The sequence below is a fragment of the Bolinopsis microptera genome, chromosome 13 (genome assembly GCF_026151205.1).
Source record: "Bolinopsis microptera isolate Bmic1 chromosome 13, MBARI_Bmic_1.0, whole genome shotgun sequence".
In the NCBI taxonomy this organism is placed as follows: Eukaryota; Metazoa; Ctenophora; class Tentaculata; order Lobata; family Bolinopsidae; genus Bolinopsis; species Bolinopsis microptera.
The window spans coordinates 9,357,275-9,377,768 of NC_087084.1; the positions used below are offsets into that span (position 1 = coordinate 9,357,275).

The 20,494-nt window shown below is 38.3% G+C and overlaps 2 protein-coding genes across 2 annotated transcripts in view; both read right to left on the reverse strand.

Annotated features, from left to right (window-relative positions):
• LOC134824986 (solute carrier family 23 member 1-like) overlaps positions 1–20,494 on the reverse strand; it is a 56,006-nt gene that overhangs the window by 4,219 nt on the left and 31,293 nt on the right. Inside the window, exons 2-6 of the mRNA XM_063837027.1 lie at positions 2,731–2,808; positions 2,426–2,506; positions 925–1,054; positions 578–648; positions 213–336 (exon numbers count right to left, since the gene is read on the reverse strand). Of these exons, the coding sequence (XP_063693097.1) occupies positions 213–336; positions 578–648; positions 925–1,054; positions 2,426–2,506; positions 2,731–2,769 (445 nt within the window). The 5' untranslated portion in view covers positions 2,770–2,808. The remainder of the gene's footprint in view (positions 1–212; positions 337–577; positions 649–924; positions 1,055–2,425; positions 2,507–2,730; positions 2,809–20,494) is intronic.
• Positions 8,084–20,391, reverse strand: LOC134824989 (uncharacterized). Its single transcript, XM_063837032.1, has 7 exons — positions 20,263–20,391; positions 19,897–20,100; positions 19,070–19,243; positions 18,758–18,909; positions 18,342–18,465; positions 18,005–18,128; positions 8,084–8,707 (listed from the first exon to the last, which is right to left on the reverse strand). Exons 1-7 carry the CDS (start codon positions 20,342–20,344, stop codon positions 8,623–8,625), a joined length of 945 nt encoding a protein of 314 aa, XP_063693102.1. The 5' UTR covers positions 20,345–20,391; the 3' UTR covers positions 8,084–8,622.

Here is a 20,494-nt window from a genome sequence, read left to right on the forward strand (position 1 = left end):
TAAGATCGTTAGCTGGTGGTACAGTGGAACCCTATTCTGGAACTTTTTATCCCTCAGTCCTTAAATCTTAATTTATACCATGGTTATAAAAATCAGGTTTTTAGAAGGAACATATAAGTTTTGTTTTGGGGATATGTATTTAATCATTTGTACATAAGCGAACAAAATGACTTATTAGCATTCAGAACGAATCCAGGATCAATTTTACTTACTTCCATTTTCGTCAGTCACGTGGTAAACTTCCTGACAAGGACTCTTGGAGAGGATGCCAGCAGCTACCGGGAAGAATATCCACGATCCACTTTGAATGATGGGTAACCGAGTTCCGAAGAATACCTGAAACAAGATGGTATATTGGCGAGGATTTGAAGATAAGAAATGTACAGGAGGCTGAACTTACATTGAGCGAAGTTATTTTACATCATTTATTAATATTACTGCTCACAATAATAGATAAGACTTTTTTCTTTCTTTTTTTTTATTTTTTTTTTTGTTTAAATAATAGATAAGACTTGACGAACAAGTTAACAGAAATACATTTTTAAGCAATTATAACACTGAAACAACAAATGATTACCTGTATCATTGTAGTGAGGCCACACATAGTAAACATAGTGTTCAGAAGCTGCCCCTTTGCTGCTAAGTTACCTGAATATAGGGTAAAGTGAATCGTTGTTTTATTCCGTCATTTTACATTTGAACACACTTTATTATCAAATCATAACTGAATCTTATTCTACCGAAATGATCCACATATTCTATCAAATCCTAAAGATAAATCAGCCTAACATTGAACATACATTCATCTAAGTTAATATGCAAGAACTCAAAGAAAGAAAGGTTACATAAAACTTTATGTAACCTTTGTAAAACTATTTATCTATTTATATTTATAATATAACTTATATAAAAGTTAAAACTCACTGTCAATACAAAGGCTGGGAGCCAGCACCACAGAAATCCCAAACGTTGAACCCCACATCACTAGGTACTGTTGTAATCCTAGTAAGAAGGATAGTACCCAGTTCGGGTCCTTGAGGATCGGGTACCTCATCTGAGGAGGGTTTCTTGGATTTATCGATGGAGTTTTGAAGTTATACAATTTTTGCGAGCCTGATGTTATCACAAAAGTGATAGCCAGAATATGATCATAAATAAATGAAGCTTTATATTTTTTATAATTGAACCGGGGAGGGCCGGGCTTTGGCATATTTCCTTCATGCTACACGCTGTATACCTCGAGCACGAAAAAGTACGGATTACAGCGGTGATAAATGTTTTAGTAATTTCGCCATATTTTGCCAATTTTCATTCTTACAAACTATACTTATAGGGAGTCCAAGCGTAATGGGATTATGGTACATATTAAAATTTTCTTATATTCACTGAAATAGACTAGGGCCACTTGTTGTAGGTTTTGACTTCAGTAAATTGCAAAAAGATCAGAGGCTGAATGCTTGTATATATTCCTAATTCAAATTGGATTCAAATAGCCGAATTTTAAATTCGAGGTATAGACTACCGCCATAATGAAATGGACTTGAAGTAAGTAACAGTTTAATTAAAGACATACTCGAATATATATTGAAACTATGTTAAAATGATCAGATGAGATTACGAACATGTTAAACTTATGAAGACTGTAAACAGCATCATACCCTGGCTTTCCATTTATGTAACAGTCGATCCTGATTTTACCTTTAATTTAAGAATTTTGAATCGTTATCCTTTTTAATAACCACGATATTAATGATGATCTTTTTCGAATTCAACATATTATGATAATTCGATTGTATCATCAATTTTAGCATCGAAAATTTAACTTCTATATCTCTATATTTACGGTAAAGTTAGTCAGAAAAAATTTTTGATCTAGTCCCAAATTGAAGGTGGATCACGGTAAATGTCAGCGACTGGGTACTCAAGATTGGAGTTAGTGGGATTTGAAGCAATTTTGACATATTTTATTATGATTATTTCCCGAAACCATAATATGTAACGTGGCCGCTTGCATATCTCTTCCCCGATGATATAGAATACCCGAATAAAGTATACAGCGTGTGTCAAATATTTTCTTATTTGCCATATTTTCAATATTTCCAATTTACAATTTATACCGTTGTTATAGCGTGTAAACAGTAAAATGAAGAAATTTAAAACGTAACTCCAACAAGTATTTTCTTAGTAGATGAATACTTATCAAGATTTATGGAGGACCCCACGCATGAAATCAACAGAAATAGATTGAGTGACTGTACGAGAGTCGAGACGTCGATGAGATTCGGCGGAATGATAGACTGAGCGCCGCCCAGTAAGAATGAAGAATGACTCTGAAGGTCTGCATTTTCCAAACATTTTGCCATACTTCAGAATATCACTATCAGACAACTATGTTACAAATTTGCGTGTGGGTGACTTCACAAACCTGTCTTCTGACGGCTGTAATATCGTCATCATCACCGCCTGCGCTTTCCAATTCTATATTGTCTCCAACCGGCTCGTAACCCTGAATTTTACATTTTATTTATCAGCAATTTGTGAATCGTTATACCTTTATACTATCAAGACATCGATATTTAACATTTGAGCGAATTCAAGTTTTTCGAAATCAACGATAGTAATACTAATAGTAATAGTATATCAATATCATCGTAGCTGTAAATAAAATTATTATTACTACTACTTCAGCCAGGGTTCTTTACGGTTAAAGACGTAGAATGAATATCTTACAGTTTTTAGGTCGCCAGAATCTTCTGAAGTGGTAGTCATTGCTGGTGAATGTTACAGCGAGTGCTACCGTCCACACCGCTATATGCAGACAAGGTACTTATCAGATTGTAAATAAATAAAGAAATTTTAACATTTATTACATTTATTACATTATTATCGATGATTAATTTGACCAAAACCCATAATCATGGGTAAAGTGGACCGCTGCCAGTGTCTCTCTTTCCCACACAAAAGGAAATGATATTAATTTGAATAACCGTCCGCAAATGCAAAATGATACCGAGAATAAAATCGGTCGCTCGCTTTTCCCATTCATTCAGTTTCACAGCTTACGAATTTTAATAAGTTTCGATTTATAGTTTAAACACAAGGAAAAATGATAGCATAAATGTTAAATCGATAAATCTCCAAACGGAGATTTCTTTGAGGGTGAGAGAATCTCTACTATAATTCAAAGAATTATTTATGTTGTACGACCGCCCACGTGCAAATCAGACGAGAAATAGGAAGTTGCATAGTGACCATGGTAACGAGGATTGTTACACGCACGTGCACGTGCAATGATTGTTTTAACGTCATTTTGATCGGTTTTGTTGGTATTACGCTGTGTTTAGTACAAGCAACATTTAACTCGGCTGTATCTTTGGTTGTGACGGATATTTTTTGACGCGATAAAAACTGACTGCCAAAGAAATAGAAAACTACTAGATTCATCCCTGTTACCACGGGCTTCCTAGTCTTTAATAAGACCGACTGATTAAATGAGGCTCCAAAAGAAATCAAGTTTTGAAACTTATTGCCGGATCAATTTAATTTTATTAAAACCGTAAAAATTACCGGAATTTAAAAGGTCTGAACGATTTAAGGGTTTGCCCACACTACGCCTCTGTTCCCCGAAGGTCTGCTCACACTACGCGCCTCGTTGTGTGAATCCTGTTTTTTGACCCACGCCATGTGGCCCGTCACCACATGGCGTAGTGTGGGCAAACCTTCGGGGAATAGAGGCGTAGTGTGGGCAGACCCTAAGGTTCGAAATTTAAGAAACCGGAATATGGAATATAAGAGCCGGAATATGTCCACATTCCACAACTTATTATAATAATGAAACGATTCCGTGTGCCGTGACAACCTTAGCTTTAGACTAGTTTCGTTTAGCAAAACACGTAAAATAGAAAAATTTATAACATAATGTAATAAATGTGGCAACTGAATTACTCCTAAAGTTTGATCGCGATCACTCAACAGATTTGAATTGAGTCACTTTAGTCACGATTAGATACTATAGTATGTGATTTGCAGACTCTCCCAATCTACATTATAAGAAATCCCATGTGTGTAAATCTAGAACTACAGATCTGGAATTGTCAGGAAAATCAGTGTAAGAAATTAACCTCGTACATCCTTTGTTGTCTTAGGGGGGGGGGGGGGGGGGGGGGGGGGGGGAGTGGGCGATGGGTATTTTTTGTGAAACTTGATTTTGAGATAGGATCGGTGATCGAACCAGGACCGGTAATCGAACTCTTGAGGGGGTCCCGGACCAACCGCCCTCCCTCCCTCCCTCCCGATCCCTCCCTCCCTCCCTCCCTCCCTCCCTCCCTCCCTCCCTCCCTCCCTCCCTCCCTCCCTCCCTCCCTCCCTCCCTCCCTCCCTCCCTCCCTCCCTCCCTCCCTCCCTCCCTCCAAAGAAACTGGTAAAATACAAGCAAACAGGTTAACCTTAAGGGCAAATGCGGAGACAGTCAAAGCCTTGTTTTACTGACAGTTGTGGCTGACTAACAATGTATATATAAGAAACTTTCCCGGGCTTATTCTAGAACTTTCCCGGGGTTATCTTTATCCTTTAATACTGAACTTATCTTCAGCAAAAGAAACTGGTAAAATACAAGCAAACAGGTTAACCTTAAGGGCAAATGCGGAGACAAACTTTGACACTTTTCAAATATAGGGCTGGTGCTCAATTCACAGGAAAATGCACACGAAATAGCACTTAGTACAGTAAACTCTTTCAACACTTTGACATCGTGTATACAACAGCACTACAGCATACTCTACCACAATTCTATCACGTGGTCCTGTAGAACACATTGAGTTTGACACTCTACCTGGCGTGACAGGTTCTGCGTTCCTGCCAACATGTTGAGAATGTGCCGGAAACTATAAGTAGGTTAGCTTTGCAGAGACAGCACACGTGACATGACACGATATTACGTGATGTGGCACGATATTACGTGATGTGGCACGATATCACGTGATGTGGCACGATATCATGTGATGTGTCACGATATCATGTGATGTGGCACGATACCACGTGATGTGGCACGATATCATGTGATGTGGCACGATATCATGTGATGTGGCACGATATCATGTGATGTGGCACGATATCATGTGATGTGGCACGATATCATGTGATGTGACACGATACCACGTGATGTGGCACGATATCACGTGATGTGGCACGATATCACGTGATGTAGCACGATATCATGTGATGTGGCACGATATCATGTGATGTGGCACGATATCATGTGATGTGGCACGATATCATGTGATGTAGCACGATATCATGTGATGTGGCACGATATCATGTGATGTGGCACGATATCATGTGATGTGGCACGATATCATGTGATGTGGCACAATATCACGTGATGTGGCACGATATCACGTGATTTGGCACGATATCACGTGATGTGGCACGATATCATGTGATGTGGCACAATATCATGTGATGTGGTACGATATCACGTGACATGCAGTGTGTCACGAAGGACTACAACCCAGCTGGAACATGAAAGAATTGACATTTTTTCTAACACTAAAAGCAATACTAATATAGTATAAATATGTATCACTATCAGTATAATATATATAATTCTAACTATGAAAATAATAAAAATACTACAACAGCTTTTCAATATATATTCTACAAAAATGGCTGGGCGACTAATGGAGCGTGTTTATTAGATTGCAACCTAAGAATCAGAATATCACATTGTTAATCATGTTATGTGACGTGAGTCATGACCGACACACACGCTCTATCACAAAGGAAGACCGTCGATTGCCGAACCCCGAGGGTCCAGTAGAATACAAACTGAGGTAAACTGTAAACTGAATAGAGGGTTAAAAGTTTAAGTTAAACTTTCAGGTTGCCTGACCAGTAGAGCTCCATTCCAACAAGTCCTATTTCTATTTTTACCTTCTCTTGATCAGGTTTAGAATAGCATTTTTATTGAACACAAGTTCAACTCTGCTCTCTGCCAAGTGGAGTGTGTAGTTATGCTGAAAAATTAAGAACTGTTCTTCTCGGAGAGATAACTGACACACGACAAGCTGGTCGCACCAGCGACGCCCTTATAATTATATACGATTTAGATTTAATCTTATGTATGTGATACCAGAGATTGAGAGCCAAAGGTTGGAAATATTCAACATAACAGTTCACTTTCAGATGTGGTGAAAGTAAAGCCCGATATTGGTCGTTCAATTCGGATCTTATCATTTTTTATTTATCAACCATTAAATAATATCACGATGACAATCCATAATCATAGATTATAAATTAATTTTAAAAATTTCAGGAATAACTTACACAGAAAAAAGAATCTCGTTAGGCCTATGGCCAGTTTATATCGATGCATTTAAATGTTGGATTTTGGGCGTCCAATATCCAAAATGATCATTCGACCGATTTTTAACGATCCCTCGATCTCCGACAGTATCCAAGAAGCCCGACCCAGTCATAATTTTCAGTTTTTATCCCAATAATTTGTTAACTTGGGGTTTTACTGAACAACATAGAAGAACACGAATTTTGGAAAGCAATAAATTAAATAGGAAAATTTCACAATAGACCATATTGTATACATCCCCTCAAATCTCAATATATACTGATACGACTTATAGTTGACAATATCAAAAACCTAAAAGTAAAACAACAGCTACATTGATAATCATCAGATTTAATACGCATCGGGGATATGAAAAAGACGTACGACCTGAAGATCAGAACACACATCAAGAGTAGCGGTTGAAACGCGCTGCAACCCCTTTCGCGTTTACGATAGAGGTATAAAACGTGTAGAAAAGTAGCGGGAACAAACAGCACGGCCACAGAAAGCTAACAAAAACCTGCTAGCCGCTTAGCCGCTGTGAAATAGCGGCTTATTATGTATTAAAGGATTTAAAGCTGCTCGAAATTACAATAGAATTACTCTAAAAACTCCAAATTTGGAAGCCACTCAGGTCCAGAATAACAGGTTAGAGGTATTACATATTACAAAGTTACAATTAACAGAGGGCTTGGATCTTTGCCAACTGTGTCGTAGTCAAATCCAGCCGCAATATATTTCAAAACTGAACTAAAAACACAATATAAGTTGTAACATGTGCTCTGTACATCGTGTTAAATGTGGATGCATGAACAACAGTTACTGGCCAAAATTAGACGACTGACAACTGCGCTGTACAATCCTGAGGCAGCAGGTTGTCAAGCAGATCTCGCAACATGATTGCAAGTAGAATACTGGGTGGTCGTAATGTAGTGACCTGTATGTACAGTGTACCTGTGTACACTGTACATCATGTGTACCACTTCTGCATAGTATTCATGTTTGCGTGCAGGCATGCGAAGGACCGTATCATATGACCGTGGTTGGCCCGTTGATAAGTCACGTGACCACGCCCTTTGGACAAGAAATGTATTCCTAAAAACATTAATACCTTTACAAGTACCCTAATGGTCGCAAAGAAGCCACATTTCTCCTGCACTAAAGATCAAAGTACATTGCATACATCGATTAAGCACTGAACATGCAGACTATTACTAGTTACTACTGTACAAACTACAAATTGTAAGAATTGAGATTATCAGGTACCAGCGGGTATAAGTCGGACAGTACGTGAAAAGTGATTCAAAGATATTTTTCTGCGAATATTCGTGTCAAGAATTCTACTACTATACAGTTAAGACTACAGACTGCAAATAATCGCGCCTTTACCGGCCGGCCGCGGGGAACCCATTACCTAAATCAAATCAATTAATCATATTACACATAATAACTAATTCTGTAACCGATACAAATGCCGGAATAAACGTGTAAAATAGACTCAGCACTTCAATCTTATGATGTCATTATTACATTATTTTACAGACTGCAGCTAAATTACGGAGAAGCGAACACACACACTTAGGCTTAGGATAAATTATAAAGGATATGATATATTAACGTCAAAAATCGTGATTTGTCGCGGAGAATGGGAAAAATCGCGAATCCGCACGTGCCGCGATTTCCTTTTGTCCTTGCCTCCAGCTCCCCCTCCCCTCCAGCTCCCCCTCTCCTCCAGTGCACGGCCATGGGCGGTGACTATTGACTACTGAGTACTAACATGTGGCGTGGAACTTTAAACGGAATACTCCGTAAATAATAAATACTTTGTACAATGATTGTAAGTTACGACTCTTATATTACAATCACAATTGGTTGAATATAGAGTAATTCCAACACAAGCAATTATTTGGACACACCAACAAACATCATCCATATGTTTGAAATAAAAGTTACATTTTTAACATAATATTTGTTGGTATGCCCAAATAATTGCCGGGTGAAGACTGAAGACAATGTGATCAGTTTACCCGACGTGAAAATAATTTAAATGTTTAACTAACTTTACAAATAATCAGGCTTATCATTAACCCGCAGCTTAGTTTCAACAGTAGTTTCGCTCCGTTAAAAAAGTCCGGAGAAACATACTGGCGTATAAGTTCATGTTGCAAACGTTTAAGACGTATCGTAGTACAATTGACGTCATGATCTTGATGAAATCACTATCTTGATGATGTCATGATCTTGGTCTTGGTGATGTCACTATCTTGATGACGTCACCCTCAGTAGCCGACCCTCTTAGCATCGTCAAGTGTGCCACGTCGCGTTGCGGCACTAATTTCGTAGTGAGGATCAAACTGCCGAATCCTGAAAAATAGGAAGATTAATTATAAATTAAGGGAATGGTAAGTTTGGAAGGTAATTAATTGGATGAGGTTTTATCATTTAGGATTTGTATCTTCCCTTGGCCTTGTAAACAAAATGTAATTTTGATTTCCTCCGAGAACTCGGTTCATCGTTCTGTTTCTTATATAAGATAATAATATTCGGCATACAGGCCGGAAATAGAGATCTGGAAAAAAAATCACACCAGGAAAATAATCCGCGCCCGGCCTTTTCTTTTATCCCACTTTAGAATTTAACGGTTTCTGGCCCCGTTAGTGTGATAAAATGGTATTTCCCTCGGGCTTGCTGATACTTTACTTGGCAGACCAAAAGACGTAAGACACGTTGAATTGGGTGTTCAATAAGTGGTATGTATAAACTGTACAATAGGAATATGAGTAAAAAACATTTCCCATAAAAAAGTAAACACTTCAATAAATGTCCACATATTATATAGATAATGATATATTTAAAGTCACTATTGTGACGGTACATTAGAACTATACAGAAACAAAGTGTGAAGGGCCTGAACGGAACCCCTCGGTTTCAGTTCCTTGTTTATATATGTAGTCTCAAGTCTATTGCCATTAGGGCCTCGCTCCTCGTGATCTCTCAGCTGCGTTAGCTTCCTCTTATCTCCTCTTATCTCTTCGTCATCGTTCCCGGTCCTTTTATTATCCTCATCTCTCCATCGTCATAAGGTTGACAATACCCAACCAGAGAAGTTGCTGTGTATCAACGGATCTTAACTCCATTATAAGTGTTAAAACTAAACCGATATTTCGTTCTGTAAGTTAGCTTGGAAATCCTAGATAATTTACTACAATACTGGGCAACTGTTCACAATGAGATCAGGTCCCATAGTCCCACTGTTTATGATGTGGAACTGCAACTGCCAAAATGACCACACAAAAAGTGGTACTATAGAATACGACTCAAAACAATATTTAGGAGTTAGGCAAGTAACTTGATATTGCTAACCCTTTTTGCTTTATCACTGGGACAACGGTTTCAGAATGTTGCTGAGATTATAGGGAACAGATAAAGAAATAAGAGAAATAACCTAGAGGCCGTGAAGCACAATCCAAGTATCAAATTTCATCAAGTGCATGAATACTGATCTTGAGCAGCTTCAGAGATTCTAACGTTATGTGATAAGTATAACCGCTGAGTCATTTGTCATTTGTTTAGTAAGGAGGGGGGAAGGGTGCCCATTGGGGATTTTATTTTTAACTGATTATAATAAATTGTCGATTTACCGACAACGAGCTTTTAACCTTCAAAGGATTTTTGAAATTTTGGAGTTCCACTTTATGGCTGAGCAATTTAATTAGCTAAATATCAGAAAAATATTTGGCTCAAAGTGACCAAATTGCTTAAAACGTGGAGAAACGTAGTTTTTAGAAAAAATTTTAACGTTTATGTTTAGGGAATAGTAAAATCACAAAATGTATAGTTAAGGGGACATGTACACCAAAACCGTTCATGATTTTACCGGTGACATGACGGACCTTTAGTCTTTACCGATTGTTTAAATTCGACATCTAGCGTGAAATGACGCTAGATGACGCTATATGTCGCGGCGACATCTTATAGCGCTAGATAGCGGAGGATGTCGGTTTGCGATAGTTCACGCTAAATGTCTCGGCGCTCGCTATTTGTCACTCATGGCTGTCGTGATATAACGCTTAACGGTGAAACTCGTAAAATATTTGTTTCAAATAATATTTCAAGACTGCGTTGAAGAGTCCAAATTGTTACTTAGGGGTCGTTCACATATTACGTAATCAGCCGAGGGGGGGTTTTCAAATGCTTACGGTTGATTACGGGGGGGGGGGGGGGGGGGTTTTGGTCGTTGATTACGTAATCAAAATTTTCGTTTTTTAAACCAATTTTCGTTTAGTAAGTGCTTTGCGATTATTTCATTCATTAATCCGTTGTGATAGCTTTTAATAAATAAATGGCTTAACATGTAATATATATAGGAGGGGGGTTGGGTCTTGATTACGGGGGGGGGGGGGGGTCAAACCTTGATTACGCAATATAGGGGGGTTCAGTCTTGATTACGGTTGATTACGGAGGGGGGGGGGGTAAAAATTGCCAAAATATTGATTACGTAATATGTGAACGACCCCTTAGCTTGCTAGTTTATTGTTCACTTCACTCAGGAAGCCGCGCGTTTTGGTAGATTATTAATCTACAATATAACGCACCCTCAAGCACTGAACCATTTAATTGTGTGAATAGTTAGTGCTGATTTAGTATTAATTTTTGAGCCTGCGGCATTTTTGATTGAACGTTTTGTTTCGATTTTATTTTATCGATTCAACTTCAAGTTGGGCGTTGAAACCAAAATATAATATTTGTCTAAAAAGTAATTTAAAGAAATAATTGTTTCAAAAGGTACATGCCATTTTAATGCAGGAGGAAATTCCTGAGGGCAGTTGGAAAGCAAAGAAAATTAACAAACCAGAGAACATTGAACAGAGCGTGGAAACAGAAGCAGCGAATGAACTGTATTTAGCTGTGGACTGCAGCAATCTACAAAAAGTAAATAGGCTATGCAGGATAATTGATAAAACATCGCTCGACAAGACAATCTCTCAAAGACAAGCGGAATTTTTAACATTTGCCGATGGTTTTAAGAGGACACCCTTAAATTTAGCAGGTCCAGATGGAAAGTGTGGATGTAGTAAGGGTTATTTGCAGATGCGCCAATTTATTGATAAAGAATAAATATCTAAACAAATCGTTCCTCTGTGCCAAAGACAGCTCGGGAAAAACTGTGCTGCACACGGCTGTGGAAAATCACAATAAGGAAGTTGTATCATATTTGCTCCGTATAGAAGTTGAAAACAAAGAGTTTCTCGAGGCAAAGGATAACCAGTCTGGTCTCACAGCACTGCATATAGCAGTGAAGGAGAGTTTGTTCGATGTTTTAGAAGTTCTATGCGACCATTATGGTAACCTGAAAGCATTGGACGGTAAAGGGCGAAGTGCACTCAATTTAGCAACAGAAAATTACAATGATAGTTTGGCTGGCCTTCAGGAGCTTAATGAATCAACTAATGGTGGATTGAGTAGCTTTTCTTCTTTGCAATCTGCTCTCAAAAGACAATATTATCAAACTGTCGAGCACCTTTCCACTTTACGACAAACTGAAAATATCGATGTTCGGTGTGCGTTTACCATTATATACGGTATGTTTGAGGAAGTTACATCCAATCTGAATCTGGGGAAGATACATCGAATCTTACTTGAACTCCCTGATTCATCTGAATTTAAGGAAATTGTTGGAATATTATTTACAGAGGATCCTGAAATTATAAAAACACTTACATCTCATCGTGACGATGTATCTGTCCATACAGAGGAAAAGACGCTGATAACTATCATCATCAACTTTTTGTTAGTTGGTTTGGAAAAGAGCTTTGACGATCCTAAATTTCGTTTCATATTTTTTAAAGGAAACTTATTCAAAAGTATCATACAACTTCTTATTGACAATTATCGGACTGAAGGCAAAAACATAAACTCTATTCGTCATGTATACGCTGTTACTTTCTATAAGTGTATACAAAGCAAAGCCAGGTGCAAGGAAACTGAAAGCACATGTCTCGAGGTCATCCTTGACGATAAAACTGATTTCTATTCCATAGTCGAAAGAATCAACAAGGGAAACTGCAGTACCGTTTGGCTTAATATAAGCAAAACATACTTCCCTGTCAAAAAGGTCTCGTGGTACACTTCATTGGTGCAAACTTTAGAAAAAGGTGAAAATTCTTTACCGAGAGTGACCCACTCGTGCAAACTACAGGGTTATCTAGCTACCTTTACTTGCTCTTCAGCGATCTTCATTTACATTTCTGACCTCCTTTCTGATGCTAATGTTGGATATGAGGACTATCACAACTTTTCAAAACGTCTTGGGATATTTGAGATTTTCCTTGTGAGCTTCTCGTTCATCCATGAAAACGTTCGCTCAAACTTTTCTCTGCATGATACTGAGAAGGAGCTCCTGAGAATTCATCTGGGAAAGCCAGAGCTAGCTTTTGCTGACTGGCAAAGTAAACATGCTGTATTGAATAAAAGTGAACACTGGAAACAAGAACTCTTTTATCGCCTTTTCTGGCCTTTCAGAGTGACAGGCGACAGGTTTAAGAAGATACAAGCTATCCTATTCAATATTATGTCAGCAATGATGCTTCGTCCTGTTGTTGATCGGCTACGAGTTCTGACACACTCTCCAACGACTCATCGTGTCTTTTACCGACACAAGGCAAATCAAGCTCATCTGCAACAGTTCTACGTGATCATGGAACAGGTACCAGAACTGCTGGTTCAGTTCTACACTCTACAAATAGTCATAAACAACATCAGCCCGGACGAGCGACCTAAATGTTATTCAGTTGACAGCCAAGCTTTCCAGTATTATCAATTTTACAACTCATCTACCACCAACTGTTCTTCGACCTTTTCCATTATCACAAGTTTAGGGATGTGTTCAGCATACATTAAGATTTATACTGCAATGTTACCATTAATAAGAGTGTATTCCATCGCCATACCATTCTGCAAGGTTCCGACAAGCGTTGTTTCACTAGAGAAGATAATGAGAAAGTTGGACCCCACATCTCCAAAAATATCAATAACCAATACCATACTTCTGAACATAGCTTATATGATGATGATCCCTTCAAGGATTTTCCTATTCTCGGGATTAATGCATTCCTTTACCAACCACCTTTACGTTATTGGATATCTCATACTTTCCTCATTTTTGTGGCTGCTAGTCAACCTTACTATTTTCAAAGGATTTAAGTTGCTCAAGATACAAAAAAACGATCAAGGCACAGTCAAGAAGATAATGATGACGTGTAAGAATCTGTGGCTGCTGTATGTGTTTAGTTTCAGGGACATTTTCATAATATCCCTTCGGAATCCGGAGAGCTACATCAAAGAACCGTCTGATGCCTCAAGTGAATCTCTGAGAGAGAGTTATACTCTTTTGAAATTATCGGTGCCCTTCGTTGTTGAAGGTGTAATTGGGGCGAGTTTACTTGATCAACTTTATCCCTGCGGTATGCAAAGCACCTTTTTCAGATACGTGGGCTGGGGTTATTACTTCTTCACGATTCTTTCGGTTTCACTCCTCTATTTTGTATCATATAAAATTTCTCCTTATGGAAAGCGTCGTCCTCGCTGGACTTTATTTGGTTCTTTGATCGGATTGCAATTGGCAATCGGCGTAGCAGGATTTTTTCTGCTAAGTTTAAATTCGTCCTTGACATGGGTTGATCTTTGATTAGCATAATACAATTTGTATTTACTTCTTTCTATTTTGTTTGGTTGTCAGGAGTCATTTTAAATGTTTTATACTTTGACCTGATGATAAAATGGCTATACCTCCATATTCATCACATTTTGGATTCATACCAAGTTGTAACGATTTCTTAAATTTTTGATTGGAGACAGATTTGTGACGTTTCATGTTCTAGCATTTCCTTCGTGATTATAATCAGTTTTTATTAAGCAGGATTAGCTATGTAAGTTTACTACGAAGATGTAATCATTCATTTTTGTTTCATTGTGCAATCTCAATAATTAAGTATACAATTAATGTAGCTATTTGTTAATCTATTATATTGATGATTTACTTCGTATATATATCCGAAATATTTAACAAAAAGGACAACATAAAATACACAATTCCTCAAGTTTCCAACATTAATATACTAAATTTACAGGATGAACGGAACATCAACCAATGCACGGGATTTTCACAAGTTCATACCTCCAGGAGAAATCTGTTGGTACGGCTTGCTCATATGGACTGTCGTGATTTTTCTAACGGCTTTTTTAGGGAACTTGTTATTTTTGATATCGTCGATAATCGATTCAAATCTATTAAAGATGGTTAAAGCAGCGAGAATATATTTATGGAATATGCTTATCGCAAACGTTGGAGTGGCTATTTACATAGGATCCACGATTGAATCAATCGCAAAGAAGAAATATGCCTACTCCAACAGCTTTTGTATTTTCTCCAAGCTTTGGCTGAAAGTATTCGTTACAGTACAGTTGTGTATGATGATGGCCTACGACATAACGGTATTTTTGATAATAAGAAACCCATTCACTGCGCATCGGCATACCAAATCGAATGGATACATTACAGTTTGCATAATATGGTGTGCAGTTTTGACGTGGAATATTGCTTCCTTTTTTGCCCAAGCTCCTGGAAATAGGAACATATCATTTTACACGACAGTTTATCAGTGTAGCGTTACTTTTAACGATACTTCAGTTTCAAGAAACATACTCAGGGAAAATAGACAAGTTATAGCACGAATGTTCTCAATCGAATTTATTGTATTAGCTCTTTTCTTGGTTGCGTATGGCTATGTTATAATGAAAATACGAAGAAGCAATGTAATAGCAAAAACGAAGGCCACCTCCACGAAAAAAACCTGGCGTATTGCGATGAACTTTAGTATTCTTTTTACTTCTTTTGTTCCTCTTACACTTGTTTATCAGATCATGAGAATGGCACTTAGTGAAAATGCAGTAAATTCTGAAGGATTTGCAATACTGTATAGGATTTCAAAAAATGTACCTTACCTCTCCAACGCATTTATCCCATTAGCACACTGGATCTATACTAGAGATACCTACAGAGTTAACCATTACAAGTTACTGCAGAGATGCTTCAGTTTCACAATGCGGTCATTTCATAGACCAAACAATGAAAATACGCACGAGGAACTTGTTCAACTAGATAAAGTAGAATACAAACCTGTGTCACAGATGGAAAGGGAGGCTAATGCAGAGGTAGGGTCAGAGGATAAAGCAAGCGCTGTAGCCTTGGCGGAGACTGAAGCAGACGTGAACTTGCATGCAGAATCAAATGCGAAAGCAGAGGAAAAGACAGATGCAGCTGAGAAGATTGACGAAGCATCTAAAGCAGATACAACGGCAAATGTGGAGAAAACTCTAGACACAAAAGCTGAGACAGATGTTAGGACAATGGTGAGAGAATGTTTGGAGACAAAGATAAATACAGAAGGAGATGCCAAGAAAGAGAAAAAAGCTAGGGAAGAAGCGATGATGAGAATTGAGTCAGAGACAGTGATAGAGGCATACAAAAATACTGCAGGGAGAGCTGAGGTGAATGTCAAAGCGACAGTGGAAGCAAAGGAAAAGATTGAGGCAGAATATGCACAGTGCATATTCTGCCTCCATCTTTTGAATGCGCTGATAGATGCAGAGTCGAAAGCAAAGGAAGACAGTAAGACTGAAGAAGATGCAGATGATTTTGAAATGTCAGATGCTATAGCAAAGGCAGAAACAATGGTTGAAGTGAACATGACATTGAACTTCGAAGAATTGTCAAAGGGGAGATCAGAAGCAGTCGAATATACAAATATGACGGCAGGACAAGGTTCAGAGACAGGAACAGAGGCAAAAGCAGATGCAGCTGAGAAGATTGACACAGCAGCTAACGCAGATACAACAGCAAATTTGGAGAAAACGCTAGACACAGAAGCTGATACAGATGTTAAGACAATAGTAAGAGAATGTTTGGAAACAAAGATAAATACAGAAGGAGATGCCAAGAAAGAGGAAAAAGCTAAGAAAAAAGCGATGATGGGAATTGAGTCAGAGACAGTGATAGAGGTATACAAAAATACTGCAGGGAGAGCTGAGGTGAATGTCAAAGCGACAGTGGAAGCAAAGGAAAAGATTGAGGCAGAATATGCACAGTGCACATTCTGCCTCCATCAATGTCCACGAGATATTATTGAAATCGAAGAAACTTAAACTGAGTCAGAACCACAAAACAGTTTTCATTTCTCCGGATCGGTCACCTGAGCAGCAAACCAAACACCATCTGCTGGTATTGGAAATGAAACAGAAGGTAAAGGACGATTTGAATAGACGCTATTATATCAGAAGTGGTATTATTTGTTGTGAGGACACGATCCTATACTAATTTAAATTATCTACGACATTGTCATATTCATTTTCATGCTAGTCTTTTTCACTCACCCTTTAGAGCCGTTCTGACATGGTTAGTGGCTGGCACTTGTGCCGGCTGCTAACCATATGAGCGGGATATAAGCACATTATTTCATTTCATTTCATCTTTTGAATGCACTGATAGATGCAGAGTCGAAAGCAAAGGATGAAAGGAAGTCAGTAAGACTTAAGAAGATGCAGATGGTTTTGAAATGTCAGATGCTATAGCAAAGGCAGAAAAAATGGTTGAAGTGAACATGACAGTGAACTTCGAAGAATTGTCAAAGGGGAGATCAGAAGCAGTCGAATATACAAATGTGACGGCAGGACAAGGTTCAGAGACAAATGTGATGACTCTTTTGAGTGTACTATTTGTTTTGAGTGTGTTGATTGAATTTGATTACAACTGTGAAATATAAATTTAATGAAATTACGATTAAATTTTCTTAAAAGAAAGTTTTTTATCTTATCCATCGATTTTATTTTGCAATACCTAGATTTAACTAAGCTAAAAAACCATCTAGTAACATGGTCTCAGTATTTAAGTTACCTTGTATCCAACATGGCCTCAGTATTTAAGTTACCTTGTATCCAACATGGTCTCAGTATTTAAGTTACCTTGTCTCAAGCATGGTCTCAGTATTCAAGTTATCTTGTCTCAAAAATGGTCTAAGTATTTGAGTTACCTTGTCTCAAACATGGTCTCAGTATTCAAGTTACCTTGTCTCAAGCATAGTCTCAGTATTAGTTACCTTGTATCCAACATGGTCTCAGTATTAAAGTTACCTTGTCTCAAGCATGGTCTCAGTATTTAAGTTACCTTGTCTCAAACATGGTCTAAGTATTAAAGTTACCTTGTCTCAAGCATGGTCTCAGTATTCAAGTTATCTTGTCTCAAAAATGGTCTAAGTATTTGAGTTACCTTGTCTCAAACATGGTCTCAGTATTCAAGTTATCTTGTCTCAAAAATGGTCTAAGTATTAAAGTTACCTTGTCTCAAGCATGGTCTCAGTATTCAAGTTATCTTGTCTCCAGCATGGTCTCAGTATTCAAGTTACCTTGTCCCCAGCATGGTCTCAGTATTCAAGTTACCTTGTCCCCAGCATGGTCTCAGTATTAGTTACCTTGTCTCAAACATGGTCTCAGTATTTAAGTTACACTGTCTCGAGCATGGTCTCAGTATTAAAGTTACCTTGTCTCCAGTATGGTCTCAGTATTAAAGTTACCTTGTCTCCAAAATAGTCTCAGTATATTAGTTACCTTGTCTCCAGCATGGTTGAAGTTGTTGCCTCTTCCTTATCATATTCTCTTCGCCCAGTGGTCACTTTGTCCAGAATACTAAACATTGTGTTACTCACTTCACCCAGCTTAACATGCTCCAGATCTGAGGTAAAATACCAGTTAGATCCGGTATTTATCAAAGAATTCTGTTAAACAGTTGACACATTTATAAGAATAGACAGTTTACTGGATGGTGCCAGTTATTCCACCGCATATTCAATCTGTTTATGAACAGAAAAAGCCTAAGGTCCCCAGGTAATGGACAGTAAGATCAAAGAGTTAAAAATATCATCAGAGTAATTTTCCTAAAACGAACCTTCACGTCCAAGACCAGCCATCTCCATAAGATCCTCTAATTCCTCCATTTCAGTTCTTGCAACTTTTATCAAATCCTCAACCTCAGTCCTTTCAAAATAAGCGCTCCATTTTTGTACGTTAAACTGAAGATAAGACATAGAGGTCCATTAATCAAAGCCTATATAATATCACAAAGTAAAAAAAAGCAGAGGATGTCACCTTATCAAGTAATATATAATATGCAGTAAAAACTTAATTTACCGCAAACCCCGGACCCAGCCATTTCCTTCCCCCAAATTAGGAATACACAATACACATAACCCACATAAATGTAGATTAACAATCATAACCCCTATTTTCAGAGCCTTTTCCCTTTCCTCCAAAATTCCGCGTTAAAACGGGGCTTTACTGTAATAAAACACAACAAAAACTCACAAAGTGTTTAATCCTGTGAAAGAAGTACTCCTCAAGATCAAAATCGTCCCAAGCACTGTATGTGAGCTCAGGATCAATGAAGATGTGCCACAGTTCGTTTAAACACATGGCCAATGAGTAGATAACAAAACATGTTAGGCCACCGTAAAACCCTGAAAAAAAGTTATGTTAATGTTAAAGAAGTTTAAGTGTGGATCAAAAGTTAAGACATTAATCGGCTGTTTTGTACACACCAAATTCATCATAAAACAGACTCAACTTTATCGTTGATTATGAAAATGAGAGGTGGTTACTTCGAAAAGTCGGACTCACCTAATCTGGTCGAATGATAAGCTATCCAGCCTCTGTGACCCTGCATGAGACTGTACTTCAGGCCACTGTAAGCTCCTGTAGCAAGTTGAGCAAACCACTCACGTGACGACAGCTCACGCGTGGGGACGTACACGCACATTGTACTGAAACCCAGTCTTTCTCCGTACACAAAACCTGGGTGTTTTTAACTTATTTTGCAATAATGGAGGAGGCAGTCACGGATTGGAGAGAGGTTTCTCCTTCCTCTCCATTTGTGAACTCTACGACGAACTTGCTAACTTAAATCGGAGCATAACACGTGTTTCGCTGTTCTTGTCAACCACAGAGTAGGGCGGCTACAAAAATGAGCAGCTAATGCTCTAAGTTGATTTCCGATTTCAACGACCATGTTTAATGATTTTAAGAGACCCAAGCAACACGTCGTGCTTTAGGTCACAGTGGGCTGCATGGGCCGGGGGAGCAAGATGGTTTATAACTGCATTCTCTTTGTGCCAGCCTCGCGGTTCTGTTAAACCCTGTCAGGTAAAAGGGGATATAATAGAATTGGAGGTCCCACTGCCCCGGATCTGTCCCGGCTGGTAACCTTGGTCAATTCCACTTTTCGGTTCATGGTCGGTCGAGCTGAAAATTAAATTTAAAAGTACGCGCGTGATCGAAAAATTGTCCAATTTTGCGCTACTGTTTTCTACGCCGTTCAATCGCGCCTTACATGCCTTTTCGCGAGAAGACCCTTTTGCATGTTTAATCCAATATCAACAGGAAGTTGGTAATTTGAACTCGACTTTGTCGTTACTAAGAGAAAAAAACCATAAGTTACGAAATCCTACCTCTCTGTAACATGACAGCTCGAGGGAGATTCTTAGCTTTAGCCAATACCATAGCCCCACCACAAGTTACCAACATGTGTCCCCACAACAGAGCTCCACACATCTTGCCATAGTGTTTACTTATCCGACCATAGGCCACATGTCGTGGAGAGTCAGTTCTTTTACATAGTTTTCTGCCAGCTACATACGCTGTCACGCAAACCCCTGAGAGAGTTTGTTCCAGCTGAAGTGTTTACTGTTTTGTGGTTAAAACTAATGAAACACAGATTGTCATGTTTTGTGTTGTGCATCACTGAATCCACTCGTCATTAATAAACCCACTAATTAACCTACAATTAACGAATCAAGTTATTCCTTATTATTTACCTGATCCTACGATGAAGCGAGTGAGATGGTACTTTGACAAGTATACAAAAGCTTTACTTTGTTGGTATATTGTAATGGACATTCTCTTACAGTACAGTTTCAGCCAGTTTAAGACACTTGCAACATCCAACAACTATAGTGGTTTTAGTATTATTAGAATCAAATACTTTGCATACATAATTATATGCACACATTTTTCGACTTTTTTAGGCGAAATTTGTAAGGATGGCAG